We start from the raw sequence: 23,033 nt of genomic DNA, 5'->3' as shown, positions 1-23,033 counted from the left end.
TAATGGACTGCTTTACCCTGTATACTGCTGTTAAATCAACCGGGCTTCCCCTTCTGTTGGATTGAAGCTAAACTCCTTCATTTAGTTCATAGTCGACAGTAATAAATAAAATGAAAGTAACATGTTGCCTTTGATCAAAAATAGATACAGCAATACATTAGAATAAGATAAACTAATTAATAATAATACACATTATTATTATTATTATTAATAATAATAATAATAATAATAATAATAATACAATCCCTACTCTCTCTGCATATTAAACTGGACATCACAATGGCAAGACAGGATGTCCTAATACCCGGCAGTACCTGAACGCAGTACGGGGAAGTGCCCTCTGGTTTCATTATATAAAATACCACTAGATGTCAGTACATCTCTTAAGTCAACTAACACTTGAGTTTGGATTTTAAAGTCAATATTATGACAACTGATAGTGTCTCGTGCTAAAGAGATTAGACTCGGTGAGGAGTCACGGGGAAGTCCCGTCCGAGACACCGACAATACTACAGCCGACTTGATCTGTGCTGCTGATATGCTGACAGCATTCACATGATGGCTATTCGTCTCGCATTTCTGTTGCGCGAGGCTCTGCAGCACAAACAAGCACAACTAGAGATCAACCGAGCCCCGCCTCTTTGATACTCAAAACGAACGACCAACCAACCACGGAGGCTGAAAACCCCCTCTGGACATCACCAGGGTGCATCATCCCGACGCCGGTCGTCTGTCCGTGTCCGGTGTCAGGTGGATGGATGGATCAGCATGGGCGGGACTCGGCGGCCAGCTGGAGCCAAGCAGCTCAGAGAATAACAGTTTGGAGATCAGTGAGTGAAGCGTTTTGTTGGGAACAGCATCGCCCTGTTATACAGCCGAATCGGGTGAAACGTTAGCAAACTCGGCTATTCTCATTGTATGGAGCAGAAGGAGCGCGTAAGGGAGTTTCCTCACAGGCTACGCAGCTCGGCAGAATGGAAAACACGAAGCTGCAGGAGAAAGTTACAAATCCAACAGCCAACTGCGTCAAGTAGTCTGCTGCGACCGGATTGCAACCATGTAGCTAACTTTTTTGTTGTTTTTTTGTTATGAATTCTGAAGAATATGTCATTTGCAGTTGGCTTGCAGGACACTTTGAAGAGGAGCTCGTAGCGTGTGAGGTGAACTCTTGGTGAGGGGAAAGACAGCTGGCAGGTTAATTTGCGCTCCTGGTCACTTCCAGCCAGATAATGGCAAGGCTACGCAGGAAAGCGTGCATAGCTCTGTTTCTCTTCACGCTGTTCGTCTTTGGGACCATGATGGGACTGAGGACCCTGAAGCCCAGCGACGGCTTCTCGGATCTGGCTCCGGGCTTAGAGCTGTTGCCAATGATAGCGGGAAAGATGGACCGGCGGTCCGTGTCCCGTGACGCCACCGCGTCCCCGGATCAAGCCCTTCCGGCTGGCAGCAACACTAAAGCAGTGTTGTCCAACTCTGGCCCAGAGGGGATCATATTTTATGATGTTCATATCTTTTACTACACCTGGTACGGCACCCCACACATGGATGGCAAATACATCCATTGGGACCACATCCTGGTTCCACACTGGGACCCCAAAATCGCATCTAGCTACCCGAGAGGAAGACACATGCCGCCCGAGGACATCGGCTCCAGTTTCTACCCCGAACTCAATCCGTACAGCTCGAGGGATCCGGACGTGTTGGAGTCCCACATGGAGCAGATAGGAGCATCTGCAGCAGGTACAGTTCAGAGGTGCAACGGACTGTCTAGATTTCTTGGAAAGAAATAGAAAGACAAATAGTTCAGTTTAGCTTTTTCATGCTCAGATGCAGCAGAGAATATTCTGGCCTCTAAAAAAAAAAAAGCTGCTGGAGAGGCACAAAACATTTCAGCACCACACATCCACTGGACAGCTCCCCACACCCCGAGCTCAAAGTCCCTAAAGATCTGCTGCTGCGCTTTTTCCTGCAGCACAGAGAAACTTTAAAAGCGCCAGTAATCAAGAGATCAACTTATTAGGGCTATATTATGAATGGAACCCCTTCCTGACAATCCCGATTTCAAAATAGATTTAGAATATTTCGAGTGGTTACATTTTAGTGTGTTTTTCAACATAGCATGTTCCTCAGTAGGGTAATATGGTTCAAATCAATATCAGGATAGTAATACGTTTATATGTTACAATACTCATATTCATAATTTGGCAGCAAAATATTCAAGGGGAATAAAATGGTGTACATTTAAATATGTGTCTTGCCTTACCGATATTTAAGTGTTTGTTAATTAAGTGTGTGTTACAAGACTTGCATAAAAGAAGAGATGTAGGATATGGAAGTATCACCCAGTCCTGATTGTCATCTCGATTAAGGCTCAGATCCGGGCTTTTTTTTTTTGGGTGTCTCATAAAATATTGATGTATTATTCTTTACAAAAACGTGTATGGCTTCCCTAAAAGACAGCAGTCCTGTAGCGTGGTATTGAGTAACAGCCTGGTGTGTCCAGCTGTCAGCAGCCTACACATGATAGGCCCGGAGGTTTCTGTCCCGTAGCTCAGTAGGTTATTGTACACCATCCGGAATGATGACCATGCCATCCATCCGTTTGAAACCTCACCACGAAGACAGATGGATCATGGGAGTGCTGGCCCACAATTCTTTGTAAAAATAATCAATTTAATTAGGCACCACACCCAGCCAAACTCTAAATAGTTCCATTTGGCTTGATGACTGATTCCCCACCACTTCACAGAGGCCCATAAATAAAATGAATAGCAGCTGCCTCATTCTTAAGACACACAGACATAGTTGGGTATTGTAATCTAATAGTCCTCATAGCTCCACAGCAAGTGGACATTTGTTTAATGAATTAGCTCTTAGTGCACATCCCATGTGCCAGATCCTCTCTTGTGCCAGGCGCCGTTGTTGCTGATATGAAGCTATTTCTCAGCCAGAATCAGAGCATGAGAAAGCATTTCTCAACCGCAATTTATAAGGTGTGTCACACACCAGAGCTGCGCGGCGAGATTGCCACTAAAACAATACATAATAAATATGTGTATGTTCATCAATCGGTTGCAGGATATGGGTGACGGGCAGGCATTTAGATAAAAAAACACAACAAATGACCACAAAGAGACGCTTAACAACCACAAATCTCAAAGCAACCACGAAGACACGACCAAATGAACACAAAGAGTCACAAAATAGCCACAAAGAGATGTCAAACAACCCCAAAGTGACACATGTAGTTCTATATGGTGTCTTGCTCCTATTTAGGTGGGATGGGGAGCCTTTTACATATGTGTGCCCAATGACTCCTTGCCTCATAATTCAACCATGCACACAGTATTTTACCACAAACCTTGCCAGCATCTGTCTGCTCCTATAAAATACGGTAATTACCCTAAATAGATTACCGGTGCAGAAATTTCACAGTGTGTGTAATAAATGCACAACTGACTGTGTGGTCTCAATGGTCTTAAATGGGTCTGTAAAACTGTGTGAAGAGCTGCATGAAAAAACTTCACTGTACATTAATGAAAGCAAAAAAACGTTCCGCTCCCATTCGGGATACAGGACTGTCAGCATTTCTTACAATCCATTTCAACACGGCATAAGATAACTTATTTAGAGGTTCATATGCATTTTGGACATACTTTCTATGCTCTCTGAGGTTTTAACCAGTATCTTAGGTCCAGGATGGAGGATCAGACTCATGCGTTTACGTCTGTCTCCAGGGGTTCTGGTCCTGTCCTGGTATCCACCCGGCTTGGCTGACGACAATGGGGAACCTTCTGAGGATTTGGTATCAGTTGTGCTGGATGCTGCATATAGACACAATCTCAAGGTAAAATGCGTGTGCGTGTGCGTGTGTGTGTGTGTGTGTGTGTGTGTGTGTGTGTGTGTCTGTGTGTGACCTGACACAAAGTGAGGAAAAAGTCCAAGGCAGGAGAAAGAGCAATGAAACAAATATATTTATCAGCTAAATCTTTACACTGACTGCAAGTTGAGTGCTGATTGTTCAATGATTCGTCCATTTTAACCAATGCCACCAATAATGCTGGTATGGGTTTTGTAGTGGGTATTCACAACTTTCTTCTATTTGTATTTATTTAAAGTTACTGTGAGGAACTTTGAACTGCTTATGAAACTGTCTCAATTTATTACTAAACTATATGAACGAAATAAGTAAGACCATCAGTGAGAAAGTTGGTTATTTCTATATATTCTTAATGCTAGTTATCAGTGCCAGCTGGTCGGATTCCTGGACAGTTCCTTTTAGCTTTAACCTTTTTTATAATCAGGCAAATCACATTGAGAAGGAAGACCTGGCCAAGACGGCAGCTTAAAAGGTTTCAGACGAAACGATACAAAATCAGATGACAGATAAAACGTAAATAAAAAAACATAATAATAGTAAAATAAGACTAAAAATAGGCGGAGAAAAGACAGAATTAAGAATAAAATAATGCATCAATACATGAACAATCGTCTATTTCTCATCTAATTATATGAAAGATATTAGATTCATCACAAATCCAGACTGTGTTTCAGTGACTAGATAAGAAAACAGAAAGACTTTCTTATCTGACAGATGCTGTATTTGTCTTGTGATTTGATATAATGAAGATAAACACGCTTTATAAATGAAAGCAGGACTTGTATTTATGAATTGTATCTGGGAGAAAAGAACCACGGCTATACACCGTATCATCTGCATAGCAATGAGTATTAGTTCCACGGGCACAACAACCAACATGATTTATGGAAAGAAAAAAGAAAGGAGGCCAAGAAAGAAACCTTGAGGCACTCCAATAACTACAGCAAGCTATATTGAACAGTGCCCACTGAATTTCAAACACTACAAACTAAACTACAGCTCAACTAACAAAGACAATGTGTTGTATAGTAGTATTGAGTAGTATTGAGGCATAGGTTCGATGTGTAAATATCTCTGTCCATTATCACACTTTCATCTCACTAAGAGCAGAGTGACACAGGAGCTAGAAAGGGATTAATGGTGCTTCAAAAAGGTGCAGAGAGTTAAACACCTCCTCACAGCCATTGTGCTGTGAGGAGTTATACACGGAAACAGCAGTTCGTTTTTGTCACAGGAGAGGAAGGTTGAGAGCTTTTGAACTTGTTCTGCTACCTCCCATGAAGCTGTCTCTGCTACTCATGGATTTGACTCTGGATGATTGCAGCTGCAATGACATTTCCTCTCCAGCATTAGAGCAAAAAAACAAAACAAAGAAACAGGTCAAATAGCTGCTCTTGCTGGATCAGTTGTTCAGTCAGGATGAACATATCAGCAGGCTGGAGAGGTGGGGGGTTGCAAAACCACATGACCGACTTGCCAATTAGGTTGGAAAATGGCACATTGAAGGAAATAGCCGCCCACCATGTTGGTCTCTCTGCCTCCTGTCACTGTATCGAAGGCTTATTAAACTTTTACAGGGAAAGCTTGCTCGTAATGCGATACAATTCATGTTAGATTCTCACCAGATAAAGATAGGGAAGGGAAAGACAGAAAATACATTATGACACAATGATCAGAGTTTGATGTGTTTTTTTTGGTCAGACTTTCTCTTAAAGGAGAGTTGAAGAAAAATACATCATGTGTTCATGTGCACATAAAAAGCTACTCAGAAGCTTTCTGTATGAATATGAAATGACACATAAGAGAGACAAGCGGGTAAGAGTTTTCCTATGTAAAAGCAGGTGCCATTAATAATGCACTTACACATTTGCACAACACGCTAAATGTTTAAGTAAAGAAAAATCAGCCAGCCAACCAGATAAAAGCATCAACATATCTGTAAGGTTTTGTTTGAGTTACTATGATTTTTAGAGCTGTTAAAATATAAAATTTGTCAAATTGTGGAGAAAAAAAAGACAATTTTAACACAATTCATTATGCTGCAAGTGTTTGTATCTTGATGTGAAGATAAAGATCATTTATTTTCCAGCAGTGATGTGACACATATTGGCCTCGTCCTGCGTATAAACAACTCTGAAGAGAGACAGTTTGTCAGGCCAGTTTGTCAGATTTGATATCCCATTTGTTTAGTGTGCCGTTTGGCTGCAGGCAAAGAAATAATGTATCACAGCGAGGGCAAGATAAGAACGGCCGGATTAGACATGCACCGCTGAGCTGATGAGGTTTTACACATAATGCTGTCAGGAGAGAAGCTAATAGATGGAATGCAATGCCATGCTATATTATCATGAGTGACCGAGCAAGCACAACATTTTCAGAAAAGCGTGGAGGAGGTTTGTGTGGAGAGACAGACCCTGATAGGCCTTCTACAAATGAACGGAACATTTCAGAACCTCTCTGCATTGAGACGGAAGTGTTGTCTTGTGGAAGCCCTTAGAAGATCACAATCATGCAGCAGAGCAGAGAAAACCAGAGAATATTCTCTCTGTGTACAGCAGCATGGCGAGTGCAGCATTTCCAGGCATCCTCTTCCAGTTTTCCTTGTTTTTGATGAACTCCTCCCACTCCCTCTCCACACAAGGACATTTATTTCTGGAGTGTTTCTTCTTGCATAATTTCAGCAAAAATGCTGACAAGGCAAATAACTTTGGCTCTGATCATTTGGAACTCAAATGCAAATTTTCTAAAGCAACAACCTTAAATTATTTCTTTGCTCTTTTCAACTAAAAGGCAGGCTAAAGGGAGGGAGGGAAGCCAGTGGCAACAGCCAAAACATGTATCAGATCAGGATTCAGCAAACACACAGTAAAGGCAATCTGCTTTTATAGCAAAGTGGATACCAGCCCATCTGAGAAATGCTTCGAAGAATGCATGAGCAGTGTTGTTTTGAAACATCAGGCCCTTGGAGAGTCGATATAAATACAGAAACAATAATAACGTTAATATAATAGCGTTATATTACTGAAAAAAATATGAGCAAACGTTAAAGAGAAAAGTGGGGTATGGTACCTGTCCATATTCACTTGGTTTTCCATCTCACATCTTTGTCCGTCCTTGTCCTTTGCTGCCTTATCCTGTTTTTTACAGCAGCACTCCTCCTAACTGAAGACATGGATTGCAGTGAGCTTGGCAGACTTTTAACTGCTTCACAGAGCAATCTAAAAACAGCATGTGAATGTGTCTTTACAGAGGTTTTATGTGGCTCACTGTGGCATGAATTTGACCTTTTCAAGATTCTATGTATTCAGGATGCACCCTCAGATTGACAGCGCAATACAAACCACGGCTGAAAAATCTAACTTCCTAAACATTTAGTTTTAAGTTGATTTATTCAAAATTGTGTTACTCAAACAACATTTGAAATACCAATTGTATTGAATGTACTGGCATATATATATATATATATATATATATATATATATATATAGAGAGAGAAAAGCCTCAAATGTTCATATATTAGAAATTGGTAATTTTTTCTTGAAATTTTTTTTTGCTAATTTTCAGGTCCCTACCACGTTTTCATGCTTTAATGTGCGATAGCCACATTATTTTTCTCATACTGTCTTCCCCAATATACCTGTAATTACCTCTGTATGTTAAATACACAAAATTACACATTTGGCATAACTACATGCTCACAAACTAAAATTAAGATGAATGGAAACTGGAGCAGATCTATCACCAAAAACAAAACCAACTTCCATATTTCTGGCAATCCCACACAACACCGCTAAAAGCACACAGGCTCCCTACCCAAGAAAGCAATGCACTTTTTTATTATATAAGTTGAACAGTATTTTAGCAGCACCCACACAAGAAAAGCTTGTGTAGCCTGTATTTGGTTGGAGAGCAGATCACATGGAGCCTCCACAGCAGAGCTGCTGCTCGACCTCAGCTTGAAGAGGAGTTGAAATAGTCCTCCTGCCCAGGGGAGGGTGGGGGCGGTTTGGTGGGGAAAGGGTGAGGGGGTGATCGAAAGCTGGGTGCAGGAGGGAAGGAGCAGAGGTGGAATGTGCATCATGGGTCCCATGACTCAGTTTGCCGCTCCGAACAATCTGCACCCCGAGGGGCTGTACAAGTTCTATCCAATAAATAGGCCATGTAGCTGTGTGTACACGGGGCAATAATGCCAATGGGTGTTCTATGATGGCATCAGCCACACTTTCCAGCAGTAACTATGACACTCCATCCACTGGCTGTGACCACAGAGCAAAACTGACACTCTATCATGAAGAAATTTGCTCTGCTTTGTTGAAATTGATAAAATTGTTATAAGGGTCTGGACCTTTATCTTTGTGTTGGCTCATATCCCTCCTTCAGGGCTTTCTGCACGACATGGCACTAAATTCCACTCTGCTCAGCATGAATCATGGGGTTGATCCTGACCCATGCTGTCAATGTTTATGAGGTATTAAAATGCGAAGACTCTGTCTCATTTACTTAGAAATTACCACAGAGTAATAGGCCAATGTGTTTGGAAAATTAGCTTTATATAGTGGCCTGCGTTCTGCTGCAGTGAACAGGAGACCATCACAGCTTTTCCCCTTCATATCGGCTAATACCTCACAGTTTCTTTAAAAAATAGGTTCACATTTGGTCTCACATTATTGGGCTGTTACTTTGCAAGAAGTCCAGAGAATTACGGCTGATAAAACATTGTTTCCAGGCTTCATTTTATCAGATGGCCAGGATCCTCTATTTTTCTTGAAATTGATATTTTGCCAGCAACTGCATCTTACACCATTAAAATGTATGTTTTGTAGCACATAAAATCACTTAGCATCTCCATTAGCAGCACAAGTGGTGACAGTTTATCTATAGACATTTGCAGTTTGAAATAGTTTGCGCAGCTCTAGCCAATTCTAAACATCACTTTAATCGATTAGTACACTTATGCTCAATGTCATAGCGACACCTCTTTTCCACAGGTAAACAACAGTGCAGTGTGAACCCCTGTTACGCCCGGCCTAGGGGAGCCTGAGCGCAACATACGGACGGGTCTCCCAACCTCCCAAATTAGGACCAATGCTGCAGAGGAGTAGTTCAATTATGTTTTATTTTCCACCAGGTGTCATAAATTCTTCAGGGTGAGCCTGGCCCAAAATAACAAACAAAACAATCTGTGCACGTAATCTAACTTCCCTACCACAAAAGGAACAAAAGAAAATACAGGTGTCTTACCTATCTCCCTACCTGAAAACAGGAGAAAACACGGCTAAACAAAAAGGGCTTCTCACCCGTACCGACACTCTTCCTAACCCCACCACCCCAAGGATCCCTCTTGTGCAGCATGGCCCGGTTGGAAGCTGGAGAGAGAGAGCCGGCCCCACAGGTTCCCTCCTAAGTAGCCGTCCAATCACCTGCAGCGAATGAAAAAAACACAGGGCAAGGCAACACATATCACAACACCTACCCGCCTGAGGGGAGGTGAACAGCACTAAGTTGGGGCTTCTTTCCATGATGCCCCGAGTCATAACATCCCCCCACCTAAGATCAAACATTTCTTCACTTGAAGAAAAGTTTGTTCAACACCCTATCCGGGACAAGGCATCCGCCATGACATTATCAGTCCCTTTAATGTGGTGAATCTCAATGTTAAAGTCTTGTAGCAGTAGCGACCAGCGCATAAGACGTTGATTGTGGTTTCGCATACGAGACAAAAACACCAGCGGATTGTGGTCGGAATACACCCGGACCGGGGTCGAGCTCGAACCAACGTATACCTCACAGTGCTGCATTGCCAACAGCAACGCCAAAGCTTCCTTTTCGATAGTGCTGTAATTCAGCTGATGTTTGTTAAATTTCTTCGAAAAATAACACACAGGATGGTCAATACCATGATCATCTTCCTGCAAAAGAACAGCGCCTGCACCATGAGCACTGGCGTCTACCTCCATTTTAAAGGGGCGCGCAAAATCAGGTGCAGCCAAGACATTTGCAGTTTGAAATAGTTAGCTCTAGCCAATTCTAAACATCACTTTAATCGATTAGTACCCTTATGCTCAATGTCATAGCGACACCTCTTTTCCACAGGTAAACAACAGCGCAGTGTGAACCCCATGTGTGCAATACAAGCTTCCCCATAGTACGTAGATCATTTTATTACAAAAATTACACGAGACAATGATTCTAAAATGCAAAAAACATACTTTTCATCATTGAGAAGTTCTTATTCTAGAGAGTGATGCACGCGCTGCAAACCTGCAGTGTTTCTGTCCGTGTTTCTGCATGTTATCCATGCTAACAGCGTGGCTCTGTCTGTCGTGCGACTGTGTCATTTTTGCACAGACATTCACGGTGGAATTAATTCTGTGGGTGCTTAATGACTTTGTTGATCCACTCACTCTAGCACCACCAGCAGACATTCGTGGGTTTAAGTGGATTGTCTCTGCAACTGTTATATGGATTACAATGAAATTGGCTACATACATGTATGTTCATCTCAGGGGGATTTGTAATAACCCTGGTGATCACTGAACATTTTCTTCCAGAGTAACCACCAGGTAAAACATTTAACCTGTTCGATCAGTCTTTGTCTCGTTCAAAAAAATACTGGTCTAAATGAAGACGTTCATTCGGTCAAGAGAGGAATACAACGTAGGTGATGTAGCTCACATCCATTTAGTTACTGTTGGCCTCCACCATCTTAAAAAGCCATTTTTATTCACATTTTCCCCCTTGGGTCTCCACTTCTCAAGAAGGAAAGTGTTTCATTTTGATCATACATTATTCAAAGTCTCTGAATTCTCTGGCCATTCCTTAAAATATTCAACTTCAGCACTTTTTTTGTACGTGTCACTTCAGGTCCCTTGTTCCTCTGCTGTTGTTGTTCATCAATTACAAATAACCGTTTCTAACTGAGCCACTGACTGAGCATTACAAAAGTCTCCAGAGGGGCAGCACTGAGGGTGAAAACATCTAAAGTGTGACATACGTTGTCGTGAAAATGAAAACATGGTTCTTTTAAGTCACATCCTGTCCAAAAAGGACTTGTTTGAATGGATAACTTTTGTGATGTACTGGTGGCCAAAGTGTGTGTGAAATGCATCTATTCATAGGTTTTTAGAAAATATGTAAATAACTACAGTTATCTGTAACATGGTACTAGGGAAGAGAAACCAGAATCCGGATGTCATGCTATGCTTCAAGGTGCTGACATGGATCGTGGTTATCTGAATCGTGGACCATGCCTACTACTCATTACATGATTAAGTTCTGTCATATTCATTGAATGTGCTGTAACTCCGTTACGCTATTCATTCTGGTCACATGACATCTATTGCTTCTGTCCGTCCGGCGAGAGGGATCCTCCTCTGTTGCTCTCCCTCAGGTTTCTTCACTTTTTTCCCTGTGAAAGGGTTTTTACTATCTTTATTTGGGGGGAGTTTTTCCTGATCCGATGTGAGGTCCCGGGACAAGGATGTTATGTGTACAGATTGTAAAGCCCTCCGAGGCAAATTTGTATTTGTGATGTTGGGCTATATCAAATCAACTGAATTGAAGGTCAAAATACAAGGTAAAAATGGTGCATGACTAACTTTTTTAGGCCTTTCTCTCTAGGAGGAGGAGGAAGCGGAGGTCCAATCAGCTGTTACAGCCTTTGACTATCATAATATGCATCATATTTGTGACAATCTTTTAACTAAAAAACATATTGTCATTTTCACTCCCTGATGACTCAAAATCAACATTCAGTTGCTTAGGGGAGACTTCCTCCCCATGGCAACTGAATGTTGATTTTAAGTCAATAAGTTGCTCAGGTCATCTGTGAGTGGTATCATTTTTTGAATGACAGTAATAAGATAAATGGAAAAACTAACAAAGTGTGGTTCTTTTTGCTTGTTTTCTTAGGTTGCATTTCACATCCAAACATACAGAGGACGAAACGACCAGAGTGTGCATGACAACATCAAGTATATCATTGACAGGTAGGCTGTACTTCTCTGTCACTGACTCAACTTCAAAAGAAAACCATTAAGATTTCATGGACAGTTAAAAGAACATTGGCTAAAAAACTGAAATACGTTTAGAAAGCATTTCTGATTATATAAGGCTAGTTTCATGACTTATGAATGAGTTTTTGAAGCAAATTAAATTTTACAAAACTTTAAGTGTAAAGGTTGCTCTGAAAAAGAACACCTGTCAAGTACATTCAAACTCAAATCCAAACCCTCCAAAAGATATTAACTTTTCATCAAATTCTAGCAAGAAATAAAAAACAATGTATGTTGTCATTAAATGAAGAATCAGTTACCCTCTGACCTTTTCTTTAGAAACCCTATTTGGCCCTAATTGTCCCTTGAAACGACATATTTGTCCATGACAATGTCTCCTAAATCTATTGGCTGGCTTTTCATTAAATTTGCTGTGGAAATTCATGGCGCCCAGAGGATAAATCTTTGTGTTTTAGGTGATCCTATAAACATTCAATAACTGATTTATTATGGCCCCTTGGGAGCAGCAGAAACAAGTTATGAACACACAATTAAGATTTTCTCACCTTCGATATGGTGAACTTCCAGCAGTTAACAATTGACATATCCAGCAGTTCTGGAGGCATTTTTTTTATTCCTTTAGAGTTGTGTTTCTGGCCACACTATGGTCCAATATTCTCTCCCTTTTAGCTCTGCTTTTGGTCGCAACCAGCTCCTGCAAGAAGATTGTCAAGAAACTTACTGCGCAGATTCAGGCTCCCCAGAAGATAAACCCTCTCCCTCTTTAACCTGAGCCTTCCTCCTGTGTCCTCGTAATGTCTCACAGTCAACTTGAACATGCAGATTAAACTGACACTTGATAATATTAATGCTGAGGGGAAACACCTTTTTAGTCCCATTAACTCGCTGTCAAGCCTTGCAGAATGATAAGTAGCGACCACAGCAGCCTTTTGACTTAATCAGCTATTTCAGCCCCAACTTACTATGTTATTAATTTACTGTGTTAATGTCTTCAAAAGGTATGGTGACCATGGAGCCTTCTACAAGTTTACTTCCAGAACAGGGAAGACTCTTCCTCTATTTTACATCTACGACACCTACCTGACTCCTCCAGAGTCCTGGTCCGAATTCTTGACTCCCACTGGCTCCCACAGCGTGCGCGGCTCGGTCTACGACGCCATCTTCATTGCACTGATTGTGGAGGAGCGCCACAAGCACGACATCCTCGCAGGTGGCTTTGATGGCATGTACACTTATTTTGCCTCCAACGGTTTCTCCTTCGGCTCTTCTCACCAGAACTGGAAGGCCATCAAAGCGTTCTGTGACGGCAACAATCTCCTCTTCATCCCAAGCGTTGGACCGGGTTACATCGACACCAGCATCCGGCCGTGGAACAACCACAACATGCGCAACAGGGTGAACGGCCGCTACTACGAGACGGCCCTGCAGGCGGCGCTGAATGTGAGGCCGGAGGTCGTCACCATCACATCTTTTAATGAATGGCACGAGGGGACGCAGATAGAGAGGGCGATGCCCAAAAAAACTGTTACCCGCGTGTACTTGGACTATCAGCCACACGGACCGGATCACTACCTGGAGCTGACCCGCCGCTGGGCAGAGCAGTTCAACAAAGAGAAGGAGCAGTGGCTCATGTGAGCTTTAATCAAACTGACTTGAAACAGCATGCGCTAGTGGAAGTGTGTGTACACATGTAGGAGGAAAAAAGGGGGGGAGGGGAGGGAATGTAGAGACTGATCGGTGTAGAGATAAACCGAATGTGAGAGTTTCTGCGCGTGTGTGCGCACACATGCTGATCTGCAAGAACAGGACACTGTGTCGTTGGTGTGACTTGTCTCATTGGAGTTTCGGAGTAAAGCAGCATTAAGAGGGTTATTCTGGGGGAATTTGTTCCATTGACAACCCAGAGTCTTAAAGGTAGGCCGCCTCTCGGTCTTTGTTCCCTTAATGCAACTTCATAAACTGTCACCATGTAAGGGCCTTTCCCTCTCTGCAGTTAAATTAATAGCATAATCAATGCTATAGTTAATGGCATTGATTACAATAGCCAGACACATCTATGGTTTCGCTGTCATACACAACCGGCTGTCAAACGAATTGAGATGCTAATGGCAACCTCCCCTTTGTGTTTGAAATCGCATGCTGTACCGCATACTGCTTATTCAATTAACGATTGAGTATGCCATTACCAGCACACTGCTCACACTGAAGTATACTCAAGCAATACATCTTCTCTGCATCACATGAATGTATTGATCACAACGTTAATGTTAGGCGCTACCATTGACTAAAAATGGTTGATCACAAATTTGAAATCAACATTACCTCTACCACTTAATTGAATATGTTCCAGTATTGTTTTAAGGCAAATTCTAATTAAGAAATATTTTAGTGTTCTACATAGTTTCTCAATGTCGCCATCATTTCTAATGATTCTTTCCAACGGTTAATTATTCAACCCGGCTGTCGACCGTCTGAAAGGCAACAATACATTTTGGGGCGGTTGAGTATGTCCAGTAAGCTCATGTTGCATACATACTATACACACAATCCACATAACATGCAATTGGAAAGCACTACATACTACATTTTACACATGAGTTCGAACACAGCTGTGATGTTTTAAAAGCTGTACATAGGGGTTAATAAGCAAGTGAATAGAACCATTTAGAGTTTGACTGAAGTTAAAACAGAGTCATAAAAATGTTTTTTTTTGTCTTCAATGTTTTTGAAGTGGCTATATGAATAAAAATGCACCACGTACTGGAGCACTTTGCTCTATAGATTAATTTGATTTAGATTTGATGAAATCCTGCGGTCTATTAAAGTAAAAGGTACTTTCAAACATGTTTGAGAATAGAAATATGCTCTTTGGTTGTGAGGGGGCTTATGAGTGGTTTCTGCTTAAAAAATAAAATAAAAAAATTAGACACCGAAAAATAAAGACAGGCATATGACTCATATTTTCTTATTCATCAATAAGAATCTGATACTGGAAAAAAACAACTTTTCTTTTATTGTGGCTGCGCGATCCATCAAAACGACTCTCGTCAGGCGATGAGAAAAAAAGCTCCAGTTTGTAACGTGCAAATGGGCAGAAGAATTACATATTGTTCATCCACTTATCCAACATGCTGAAATATTACAGTATTTTTAAACTTTTAAATGTAGTTTAGAGTCTAACATAAAACAGTTATTGTAGCTGTCGCATGTGATCAATTGTAGTGCAAGCCTCACACGGTTTAAAATGACATGCGGATAAAATAAATAGAGGAGATTCATAAGAGAATAAAAAAGTCATAGAACTCCTCCCATCCCTTATGTCAAATATCACATTTAGGCCATAAAATGAAAACTATGACACCACTAACTGGCATAGAAAAATTTAAATAAAACCTCAAACCATTGTATTTTCTGTTAAGCCACTTTGTTTTGACAATACAAAAAGTTGTAATTCTATGCAAGAAAAAATAAAAAATTCAATACAATATAGCTGACTTTGCTCTACGTTTCTAAAAAGATGGTAGAGAACTGTGAAGCTTTAAGATCCCACGTTAAGACAGTCATGTGAGAGAATAAGGTCATCAAAGGAAAAGCGCCACCAGAACAATATCAGCCGTCGAGTCGTTCTGGAGTTCTAGTCCTTCCTTGGGAAAGAAGGACTCATTCTTCCATGTGAACATGAAAAACGTTCGTCTCTTCTGAAGAAGCCAACGGTCAACGTTGGTTGTGCGTCTCAGCGTGTGCGGAGAGTTTAAAGGTTCACCTTCTCCCCCGAGTCCTCTGACAGTCCATATTTGTGCTCCAGCACATCAACCGTAGAAGGAAGAGCACTGAAAACAGAATTAGAGTCATAATGTACCGAGCGTCCTTCAGAGTAAACGTGGCAGGACATGAGGCAATAAAGCTTTTTTGTGTGTGTCCATAGCCATGTTTTGGTCTGCTAATTAATCCATTACACCCCTGATTACTTAAGTATTTACATATTCTGATTCCATTGACTTGATGAGTTTCCAGGAGATTCATAATCACAGCAGGTGCTGCAGGAGGCTCATCCTCCCAGTGGTGGAGAACATTGTGATGACACTGTTGCTTCAGTACAAAGCACAGCAGTAAACAAAAAGGCACTGGCAGGTGCTTGTTGCATCCAGGTGCATCTTTCAAGGAAATTAGCCTGCACTTTTCCCTTGGTTCGTATATTCCCTTCTTCCCGAGTTGTGTAATAAACAGGAAACCTGAAGGTACAACGATCACGTTACACTTCAGTCTTGCATTTATATTCTCTCAGTCTCCAACTCACTTAATCTGAAGACTACAAATGTCAAACTTAAGAATGTGTTTCCTCCTTGTTCAACTTTACCATGCAAGTAAGCATGGGCAGACGAAAGTGTCCCAAATTCATACTACAGTGTGTGTGTATATATATATATATATTCTATACAGTATGTACAACATCAGGGGTCACTAACAGGCGGACCGTGTTCTGCACCCAGACGCCGTTGTCTCTGGACCGAAAACTGATAGATAATTGAGAATTATTACATTTTCATGGATCACTATTCAACCGGCGCAGCTTTTCTAGCCTTTACGGTTCTCGTTTAGCACACCGACCAATCACACGCCTTGTAAATCCTCTCATGTGATTGAATCACATGTATGTATTCCTATAAACACCGCCCTCGACTCAAGTGCCATATTCACACACACGGGAGCAACAGGAAAGACCCGATAGTTGGAAAAGGTATGAGAGTCAGAAGTTATTTCACTTGCTCCAAAAAGAAAAATGTGGATATCTTAACCAGAGCCTTTAACCAGGAATGAACAAACCCTTATACGTTTATTATTCCCACAGCCAGTTCAAAAGCAGTATGTCTCATGTTCAGAGATATTAAAGCAGTGATGTGAAGCGCCACTACGAAACAAAGCACAAACCTTTAGAACAAATGGACCGACTCGCATCCAAAATAAGGCACAGAAAAATAAAGAGAAGAGCCCAATGTGATCAGAACCCGAACACATTAATTAACTGGCCAACAATGATGTTAACAGAGAGGAGCAATTAGGTCAGAGAATAGAACCTTGAGGTCAGAGCATAGAACCCTGAGGTCAGAGTGGTTAAACAAGTGGTTTAATAACCACTAAATCATATAGCGCAAATTTGACATTATTGTGATGTTCCGGACTTTGCATGAGGACATTTTCTCTAACTGGACCAGACGTCAGTCTCTTGATTGTTGTTTGTCTCGTCTAATGTCTAATGTATGCACCTTCCGCCTAACTAAATTCCTCGTTTGTGCAAACATTCCTGGCAATAAACGGTTTCTGATTGTCTGGATAAATGCATTGCATGTATTATTCATAATCAGAAATTCAATCAATTGAAGCAGTGAAAAGAAATTGTGTGTGATTCTCTGTATTCTCATCATGAGTCCACCTTAATCATGTTCTACAATAATGATATGTATGGTGTACTAATAACACTGTCATATAATTATAAATGGTTTCAACACATCCATAAGTTTCTTAAGCGCTAAATAAACTTAAGAACAGCATGCAGCAGGTCATAGTCTCTGTCTGTGAGACGGGCAATGGGCGTGTGGTGTTCACAATGTACGACTCGAGAAGGTCTCGTAAATAAGTGATTCCTTGTCGGCAGAATCGATAGCGCAGCGTACAGGAAGTCTTTATGACGTGAGAACAGATCTTGGCGATCTGGAAGAATTCTCTTCCTATAAAACTAATATAACTAATATCACTCCTTCATCAATGAGGAAGGGAGCTGCCTTTTTTGTCCGGTGGGAGTGGCCAGCTTATCCAGTGAATTTCAGTAAGCCTGCTCGGGAGCAGGTTTACATTTTTGGCTGTGTTGTTATGGTGATTTTTCTAAACTTGCTTCGAGGAACCGAAAAGCCTGACATAGGTCATCTTATCCTGACAATTAGCCCGCTAACTCAGTAAGCCAGCTACGAAGTATAGGGCCCTGAAGTATAATGCAACCTGTATCAGGCTTATTTATTTTGTGTACACATATACAGAGATTAATACTGAAAAGGCCAAACATATATCATAGGAAACATCATGGCCACTTCAATGGAAAATGAAGTACTCCGTGCAAATAAAAAGATATACCGACTGCATATTAGACCATATATTTGTTTTGTGCAACCAGTAAGGTTGTCCAAGTCTGTCCAAAATGTCATCACTTCAACATTTTATCTAAAAGGTTTTTCCTGCTAAAGGTTTGGTTTCCTGCAGATATTATTGGTGGGTATGATTTAATACGGGGAGAGTAAATGGCACATGCAACAGCAGAGAGTAAAAGCTAACTGGTGTCACAGAAAGGACATTAACTCACCAGCCGGGTCTGATGATGCGGTATTTGCCGAGAACCGATAGGTCGACCACTGTTGATCCGAGGCGGCTGTGGTCTCCTATTGGTCCGGCATCTACGACCACTGCCAGTTTGGGCCAGAGCTCCTGAAACTCCTTCAGAGGAAAAACAGCAACATTAATGAAAAACGTAGGAAACTTAAATGACAAAGAGATAAAAACAAAGAGAAACTCTTGCAGCCTGAAGTGAAATGCTGGGAAACATACTGAATTAAATTTGAAAAAAAACACAGTGAATGCAAGACTGATAAAAGCGCGACTAAACTTGTCATGTACTATTTTTCACTCACATGCACGGCCACGGTGCTGGTGTGCGAACTGATGTTGGCGCTGGTAAGAGCGAGTGGTTCAGCACACATCTGGCAAAGGCGTCTCATGAAGTCATGGTCCGGGATACGAACACCGACAAGCTGAGGGGCACGTGGACATGTTCACAGCAAATGACTGATGTTCAATACGAAACCATTTGTTTGCAGTAATATCCAGGGAAAAGGGGTGGGCTTACTGAAGTAAAGGGGTTGAGATCCGTGTTCAGTACTTCAGATCTTTCAAACACCAGAGTGACAGGTCCAGGCAGCAGGTCGCCCAACAGCCCATCCTTCACCTTCACCTTACAGTACCTGACCGTGGAAACAAGAACAGTGTTTAAAGGTTTCTCTCAAAAGGATTTAGAGCATTAATATAGCAGCAAACAATTGCCATTGACTCGTCGATCTTCTGATTGGAGGACAACCCGCTCTACCACTTAGCCACTGCTCTCATACACGGCAGTTACCGCTGATAATGCAGCCCCCGACCTAACCTACAGTTCCCCCTCAGCTAAACAGTGTTAGCTCGGCCAGCACTGTTGCACTGTTAGCTGCGAGCCGCCGGCTCTCTTTTAGTGGTACATACGGTAATTATCTGAGAGAGTTACATACAACTGCACGGTTCCACATTGTACGCCTGTGATGTTCTATGTTTAATCCAAGATGTTGTCAGCGGGTAGTCTGCCTCATCTCCTCTGTATTATTTTGTGATTTACTTACGAATGCCTCAATTTAAGAGATTTCTCCCGAGCAAATAATGAATGAATACGGGGGTGTTTCTGTGACAGCAGGTGTGCCCATCACTCAAAATGTAAAATGTGTCTTGTTGGTGTGGAGACGGCCTCTTCTACGTCTGACTCATCTGTGGATGACTAATATAGTTTGGTCGGTCTATGATTAAAATATCACACTTCTGAGGCACCACTGATGTTCTAAATTACAAAAACTGCCCTCCAACTGTTTGAAATATCAGTTTACCACATTCACAGTTGACCATCCATCAAACAACAAAATAGGCCCAGATCTAAGTCTTCCTCTCATTCTGGAGGTAAAATGGCAAGCATCCGGACAGAAACGTACTTATAGATATCCTGGATTTCTCCGAGACAGATGGCCAGCGGTTTATGTCCATTTCGTCCTTTGATGTCGTAGGTTTTTCTGACGGCTTCAGAGTTCTGTGCCAGACATGCCAGGCCGTAGATGGTGTCTGTGGGCACGCCGACCACATGACCCTCCTTCAGAGCCTTCGCTGTACAACTCAGGATTTCAGCACCATCTACAGTTCAAAAAGACAAGGAGGGTAAATGGAGGCATCAATCATAGCAAGACACACATGACAATAAAACACAGAGGGGGGGGGAGAATATATATAAATAAATAAATAAATAAATAAATAAATAAATATATATATATATTATCATATTGATATTGAACAAGTCGGTTGTATACTGGAGATTGATCAACAGCATAACTATTGACTTGCATGATGGGACGTGCAGACCATTCTTTAACAAAAGGTACATACGAGCAGTGCAACAACACTTTTTTGTTACTTAACCACTCCACTGTCTTTCTGAGGGAACTGTGGTGTCTTCTCAACTACACTGATCGCAAGGTACTTTGCAGATAAAAGGGCTTGCAAGCAGAGGAAGAAGCTAGGAATATGATAAATTGTTTTAGTTTCTACTGCCCAACTAAACGAGACACATTTATTACAGATCCATAGTTTATCAAGTCATTTCCCTTCTAATAGCGGAGCACATCTGCAGTTAGTGCATTAGTGCGTCCACACTTTAATATAAATCCCACTTTGAACGTAAGTAGTAAAGGAGTATATTACATGAATTTGAATTTTTGACGTGCAGAATTAGGATACTTTCCCGAAAGCTGTTAAACAGCTGAGGCCATGGACTGTCACATGATGACATTAAATATAAAGCTATGATGCCTTGATGCTCAGTGTGTGCAGGCAGTCTGATTATGAAGTCTATTAACGTTATTATATTGGACGATAACATAAGCTCTGTGTGGGTGCGTACCTGGAACACGCATGACCGGAAAATCAGGAGGCTGATGTAACACGCTGCAGTGTTTACGTTACTCACTGCCAAACATCTTTTAAACATCGTTCTTCAATACTGTGGCTCAAATCTATCAAAGTTATACAACCTGTAGTCTACAGAGATGCACGTGCACTTTTGCCGTGAATGTAAGCTGACCTGTTTGGCCCGCCTGATGAACACATGGCCCATTGGAGGTCGGCGGCAACAGACGCAGCACTTTGGTCTTGAGCTCTTTACACATCTCTCCTCCGAGTCGACGAGCTGAGGCGGAACTGTGAGCTCTTCTGGATTTGATTAATTCAACAGCGACTTTACAAGCGGACTTCATACAATCAAAGCTACAGCCTATTACCTCACAGCCGGGGAGCAGGCATGTTGTCGCCTGAAGAAATGACAGAACTCTTCCGGTTACGCCCCCCAACCAATGACGCCGACTCACTTAAAGGGCCAGCAGCATATTGTTTTAACTATCAAGCGGAGAAAAAGAACGTTTGGACTGGAGAATTGATTTGCTATAGCAAAATGACACATCCCAAAATATACTGAATAATGTAATATATATCTGCAAACGAGCTCTCTCTCTCTCTCTCTCTCTCTCTCTCTATATATATATATATATATATATATATATATATATATATATATATATATATATATATATATATATATATATAGTCTGGACCACTGATAAATGTGTTACATTACTTTCAATTTTCCTATTTTTCCATTTAAACCAACATGTATTTATTGAAGTTTAATATTGCGTTAGTTTGTCAATTCAAAAGAGAGAAAACAAAACAATGATAGTCATAGACTGTAGATGAATTTAGTGGAAATGTGTGGGAAGCATTGTCTGGCACTTTTTCAGACCCACCAAACAGATCACAAATCCACGTTACATGCCCGCCTCATTGCTCATTAATTTAATTAGGGGAATGTGAATCACCTGTGAACAATTGCATAAATACAGAAGGCACAGGCAATATGGAAAAGCAGAGCTTACAGGACAAATAATAAATCTATCAACATGGCTGAGGACAAAGGTAACAACAAAATGTACTTTTAGGTTTTAACCTTTGCATTATTTACATTTCTCTAAGCAGGTTTGTAAAACAGTTACAGATACAGAGTTGCAAACTGACGAGGCTGTTTCCCCGGTCAAACAGGTCAGCCACGATCTTAAGCTTGAACTTTTAATTGCCGTCTGCCCAACATTAGCAAATGTCCACCATGTTTTATTTGACAGGACTTGAAGGACCTGGACGACAGACTAGGAACCCTGTCTGATAACGTAAACCTGTGCAACCAAGTCCTGAATGACTTGAGCGATCTAAGTGGTGTCCTCGTGGTGAGCTCGCCTTTCTCTCCTTTGGAGGTTGCGACTTTATGACTTTTTGTTTTTAACGAGCAATCTTTATTTCCCCACAGAGGAAATTTCTCCAGGATGTGTCCTTGCCACCGCAGAAGTGATCCGAAGTGGAACATCCCCCCCTTTCTGTTTTGACTAAATAAAATTAAGATCAACTGTCAATTTTAACTGTGAACCCCTTTAATAAACATAGGAAGCCATCGTTTCAGTGACAAGGTTTTATTAGTATATTGCTCTCAATTCATAAATGTATTTACCATATTACTTTATATGAAACAAGCATAAGCAAACATTTTCACATTATACATTCTTTAAAAATACAAACCCTTAATTATTCCTCACTCTTTGGGTTTCAAGACATTCATTTGGAAACGTATTGTTCTTTTTTTCCTTTTAACATTTTTTCTCAATTGGAACATTTCTGGATCTCAATTTCAAAACCTAACTATATAACAATGTGATCAAACAATCTGCTTCCAAACAAATGACTCGGATTTAATTTTTAATTATTTTATTTTTCTGATGTTTCCAGTTCAGGTGAACTCCCAGAAAGACATACCTGGGCCACATGCCCAACTATTTATCTGCTTATTGATTAAAACAAATGACAGCTGTCAGTTTGACTTCTACTGGTGAAGATGAGCCAACAAATCATCCACATATTTTAAATGTGAAAAGTGATGATTACATAAATGGAGTGAGATCAAATGAAACATGTTTATACAAATTGTAAAAAGAAAAATCTGCATACATTTGACCAACATAATTCTTAAAACAGAATCATTCACTAAATACTCCTTCAAACTAATCCAAATCCAGTTGGTTTTAAACAGCATGTAAAAGGGTCACTGTGCTTCAACATTCATGGGAACAGCGCTTGGACACTCCAAATGTGAAATGGAATTTACTGGAGTTCAAGAAATGTTTCACATATGCATTAGAAATGCAATTTCTGCCTCTGGAGTTTCACATACAAGGTTGTGGAAGAATATCATTTAATGGAGGGCAGAG

The 23,033-nt window shown here is 41.1% G+C and overlaps 2 protein-coding genes across 2 annotated transcripts; one reads left to right on the top strand and one right to left on the bottom strand.

The window, feature by feature from the left end:
• Nucleotides 1-1,229: 1,229 nt before the first annotated feature.
• LOC306744562 (glycoprotein endo-alpha-1,2-mannosidase-like protein) lies at nt 1,230-13,530 on the top strand (the record flags this gene model as incomplete). The annotated part of the gene is made up of 4 exons (XM_079227230.1): nt 1,230-1,740; nt 3,738-3,847; nt 11,792-11,868; nt 12,894-13,530. 4 exons carry the CDS (start codon nt 1,230-1,232, stop codon nt 13,528-13,530), a joined length of 1,335 nt encoding a protein of 444 aa, XP_079083356.1.
• A 1,354-nt stretch (nt 13,531-14,884) lies between these two features.
• On the bottom strand, nt 14,885-20,981 carry yrdc (yrdC N(6)-threonylcarbamoyltransferase domain containing; the record flags this gene model as incomplete). Its single annotated transcript, XM_079227740.1, has 6 exons — nt 14,885-15,725; nt 18,248-18,378; nt 18,573-18,692; nt 18,788-18,902; nt 19,671-19,866; nt 20,810-20,981. 6 exons carry the CDS (start codon nt 20,979-20,981, stop codon nt 15,647-15,649), a joined length of 813 nt encoding a protein of 270 aa, XP_079083866.1. The 3' UTR covers nt 14,885-15,646.
• Between the last annotated feature and the right edge of the window lie 2,052 nt (nt 20,982-23,033).

The sequence above is a fragment of the Taurulus bubalis genome (genome assembly GCF_910589615.1).
Source record: "Taurulus bubalis genome assembly, chromosome: 12".
Classification (NCBI taxonomy): Eukaryota; Metazoa; Chordata; class Actinopteri; order Perciformes; family Cottidae; genus Taurulus; species Taurulus bubalis.
Note: the sequence above shows the minus strand (reverse complement) of the source record. Positions and strands in the feature narration are given on the sequence as shown.